Here is a 4,153-nt window from a genome sequence, read left to right as displayed (position 1 = left end):
ATCATCTACCGAACACAACGAGCCGATCCCCGCGATAGCGTGGGCGCTGCGCCTCTCGGACCACGGACGAACCGCTAAAAGGACTCGCATTGAAATCGAATCGTCATATTATGTCGACTCAGTTGTTTGCCTAGCTGCAGCTTATACTAAGTCTCTATTTCTGTATACTGAAACTTATTGGCGTCAGTCACTTTGATCTGTCCCAATTCGCCTCGCGTTGTAGTTTTATAATCGACATACTGCTTTCTATTCGTCGAGTTTGCGCTCGCGCAACGTTACCATTGCTGCAACAAACTTTGGTCGTGCTCGACGCTCCTTCGCTCACAGCAAGAACAGGACACTCAAGTGCACGTCTTAAACTGCTCACTCACGACCGTGGCAAGATTAGTGCGTCGCCGGGCCCAGCAGTGCGTTAGCCCGCGGCATCCGCCGAGCCCGTCCCGCGGCGGACTCGAGCTGCTCCGAGCGCGCGCGGCGCCCCCGCTCGGCGGCGGCAGCGGCGCGCCGTCGGTCCGTCCTCCTCTCAGAGTGCGTCTTGCATGCCGGGGGCCGGGCTGGCCGAGCCGGCCGCTCTGCGCTGGCTGGGCGTCGCGGTCGCCGCGCTCGTGCTCCTGGCCGCACTTCTCGGCAACATGCTCGTGCTAGCCGTAGTGTGCCGGTTCCGGCGCATGCGGTCGCCGACCAATGTGCTGCTTGCGAGTCTCGCCACAGCCGACATTGCCGTCGCGTTGCTCGTGATGCCGCCTCGACTCGCCTACGACCTGGTGCGCGCCTGGCGTCTGGGCCTGCTTGCCTGCCGCCTGTGGATCTCGTGCGACGTCATGTGCTGCACGGCCTCCATCCTGCACCTTCTCGCTGTGGCGCTGGACCGGTTCTGGGCCATCACACGGCCGCTGCGCTACCGGGTGTCCCGGAGGCGGTTGGCGCTCGCCGTGGCCGCCATCTGGCTCTGCTCGGCGGCCATCTCGTTCGTGCCCGTACTGCTGGGCTGGCACGCTGACGGCAGCGCACCCGACGCCTCCGATTGCGGCCTGCGCGTCAACGCCGTCTACGCGCTCGTGTCGTCGCTCACCTCCTTCTACCTGCCGCTACCGGTGATGCTGTACGTGTACTTGCGCATCCTGCTGGTGGCCGGACGCCAAGCCCGTCAGATCCGGCTCCTGGAGCGCTCTTTGGCTGGACCTTCGCCGGGCCTGCGGCGGAGCCTGCGCCGCCGCTCCAAGCAGCTGCTCCACGACACCAAGGCGGTCCGGTCGCTGGGGATCGTGCTGGGCGTGTTCTGCGCCTGCTGGCTGCCATTCTTCCTCATGTACCTCATCACGGCCTGCTGCCCGGCCTGCGACCTCGGCTACGAGTGGAGCTGCGCCATCACGTGGCTCGGCTACTCCAACTCTGCCTTCAACCCTTGCATATACGCCTTTCTGAACCGTGATTTCCGGGCAGCCTTCCAGGAGCTTCTGGGATGCGGCTCTCGTCGGCGTACCGCAGACGCCATGCTGGGCCCCGCGCGGCGGCGCTCGCTTGTGAAGCCACCACCGTCGTGCGCGCACGCCGTCGCAGCGGCCGTTTCGAGCACGGCACGCGTCTCGTCCGTGGACTGCGGGAAGGACTCTGCTGAGGCCGAGCGCCGCTAGGGCCCGTCCAACAGCTGCAGCGCGCCCGACTCAGCCGTCTAGCACCGTTCTGCGCGGACTGTAGCGTGCGTTGGCGTTCACCTGGCTGCCGCAACCAGTCGGTCGTTGTCGTGGAGAATCAGCCCGAAGAAGGATATGTGAACAAGCGGCAAGTTGTCTATCAGCATCGTTGATGTCATCCAAGCACTTGAAGAGAGATGCATCTCTAGAGGAGGCAGACGACGAGGCAGCTGCCACTCCGTGGATCTGCGCGAGCGGTGTGTGGTATGTGCCAAAAAAGAAAACGTCACCCCTCCGGAAAGGACTCATCGTCTACGTCATTGTAATGTGTCTATGGCGTGAAGCATTCTACTTCATCCTCCGTCATTGCATGCCCTTCAACGTTGTGGCGTGGTCCTTGTCTTATTCGCATCGTTCCACTAGTTGTACAGATGTTTCGAACGTTTCTTCATCGAAAATGTTCGTGGGGCATGAAGTCGAAGACGTCGACAGGTGACGAGTAGTGTGTTCAAACTAAATATGGCCGTGAATGCAATCGTGCCGAAACCAGACGAGCTGGAATCGGCCTTGAAATTTCGCTCGGAAACCAGGGTCCTTACGAGAGGGTCCGAGAGAAATGCGACCGCAAGAAATACGTGAGTTGGCTCAAACAAAATTCCTAGACCTTCGTCACTCGTCGGTTCCAGCACTCCGGGACACTGGAAAACAAATGTACTTGCTGTGAAAACTGCCCTTCAGAGTGCAATATTGCGTGATGAAGAACTGACGAACTGTTTGGACGTGTACGAAGCAGCAGGCACTGCTTTGTGCACGTCCAAACACCGCGCTCTCCGGTCCAACTCGCCGTGCCCTCATTCGCGGAGGGAATCGTGGAACGGAAGCCTTGCTCTATCTTCTGTTTAATGAACGTGTATTGGCGTAGTTAATAAAAGGGACACTCCCACAAGCGACGTTGTAGGTCAAAACGCAAAGCCATTTATTAAAAGATTGTTGTGAAAAGCGTTTTCGCAATACAGCTGATGCGTGCAGGCGCGAGACGACTGGCCTTACATTTACACAACTAACGCAGCTTGCTGAAAAAGCGAAGAATGAGATAAATAAAAGACCCTAAGTTTGGGTATGTTGGTATTCCATAACTTTTACGTTTTGAGCGCACGAAAAGGGACGAGAGACAGAAATTCGACGCGGACACGGCGCTGCGTGTCCGTGTCGTACGTCTCGTCCGTTTTCGTGCGCTAAAAACGTAAGAGATATAGATTTCCGCCACTTTCCTATCAGTCCGAGTAGGGCCTTGTTTCGCAAACGGATGTTTGTCGCTCGACTACATATTTTCCTGTTTAATTTTCTTGCTAATACGCGAATCTATAGCGTCAAGTAGGAAGATAGCGGAGGCAGTGTCCACCAAGTATTATTTCTTGGCGTAATATTCACTGTAATATTTCTAGCTGATTAGTCGGATATTTATATATAATATGATCACTTTAAGTGAGACATTACCATGAAACACCGATATTTAGCGCAAGTCATGGCGGACAAAAAAAAATACAGCAGGCAATAAAGTCAACAGATAAAAACTTACATAAAGCACATGGCTAAATCTCGTTTTACCTCATTCTCATATTCTCATATTTTGTTGTTTATTTGTCCCATGACGTTTGCTTTTCCGCTCACCACGGTATTCGAATTGTTATTGTGAGCCCATAATTCACACTGTTGGTGCCACTAGTATTACAGCCCTAACTGCACAATAACATTGGTTAGATGGCAACTTGTTGAATTTGCAAAGTAAAAAAAAGAAGTCTTGTTCAATCCAATCGATTGCCATGGATACAGAGTGAACACAGTGTATTGTTATTTCGGACATGAACGTCAAAGCGTGCATTTGTCATATTAACGAGTAGAATAGTGCATGCGTATTTTTATACGGTGATATGGGAGAACTTCTTTATGAAGCAAGTGAAAGTTTGCTATGATGGTTATATTACCACAGACAGTGCTTTCAATGTTTGCACGCCAATGAGAAAGATAAAAAAAAGAAATGATATTTGCTTATCGAAGATTAGAGGCGACGTGTATACCTTCTCTACATTTGCGAGCACCATCACTAGTCCAATGCTACTTACTAGACATAAGGGTACGAACCTCCAGTTCTCGCTGCGTCTGTGGTTAGATGCACCGAAACTTCCTGCGCTCCTTGCCACGAGTCTATCGTAACGTCTGCTCTGTGATCAGATAACTTACCAGTGTAAATGCAGAGTGGTGTGACAAGCGCAGAACAGAACTGCCCACCATTACAACGGCAAATCTATTTGCCTGCACGTCTTCATGTCGGTAGCAATACGTAAGCATTTGCAAACGCTGCGATCATCGGCGTCGCTGCGTTTTGAACCTCAAAGGCGTGAAGAAGGTCATCGTGGTCATGCTATGTATGTAAGTTTAGCCTTTTGAGACTGCAGATATAGAGATTACCATTATGCAATATGAAATACATACCAACGTAACTGTAGTTGGATTTTGCA

At 53.0% G+C, this 4,153-nt stretch overlaps 1 protein-coding gene across 1 annotated transcript; it reads left to right on the top strand.

Moving 5' to 3' along the window:
- Window positions 1-547: 547 nt before the first annotated feature.
- LOC142565767 (beta-3 adrenergic receptor-like) lies at window positions 548-2,580 on the top strand. Its single transcript, XM_075676291.1, has one exon. The coding sequence runs from the start codon at window positions 633-635 to the stop codon at window positions 1,632-1,634; it is 1,002 nt and encodes a 333-aa protein (XP_075532406.1). The 5' UTR covers window positions 548-632; the 3' UTR covers window positions 1,635-2,580.
- Window positions 2,581-4,153: the final 1,573 nt, after the last annotated feature.

The sequence above is a fragment of the Dermacentor variabilis genome, unplaced genomic scaffold, assembly GCF_050947875.1.
Source record: "Dermacentor variabilis isolate Ectoservices unplaced genomic scaffold, ASM5094787v1 scaffold_12, whole genome shotgun sequence".
Classification (NCBI taxonomy): domain Eukaryota; kingdom Metazoa; phylum Arthropoda; class Arachnida; order Ixodida; family Ixodidae; genus Dermacentor; species Dermacentor variabilis.
Note: the sequence above shows the minus strand (reverse complement) of the source record. Positions and strands in the feature narration are given on the sequence as shown.

What these genes read in the sequence shown, in the direction of transcription:
- LOC142565767 (XM_075676291.1), top strand. Translation starts at nt 633, where the DNA reads ATGCTCGTGCTAGCCGTAGTGTGCCGGTTCCGGCGCATGCGGTCGCCG.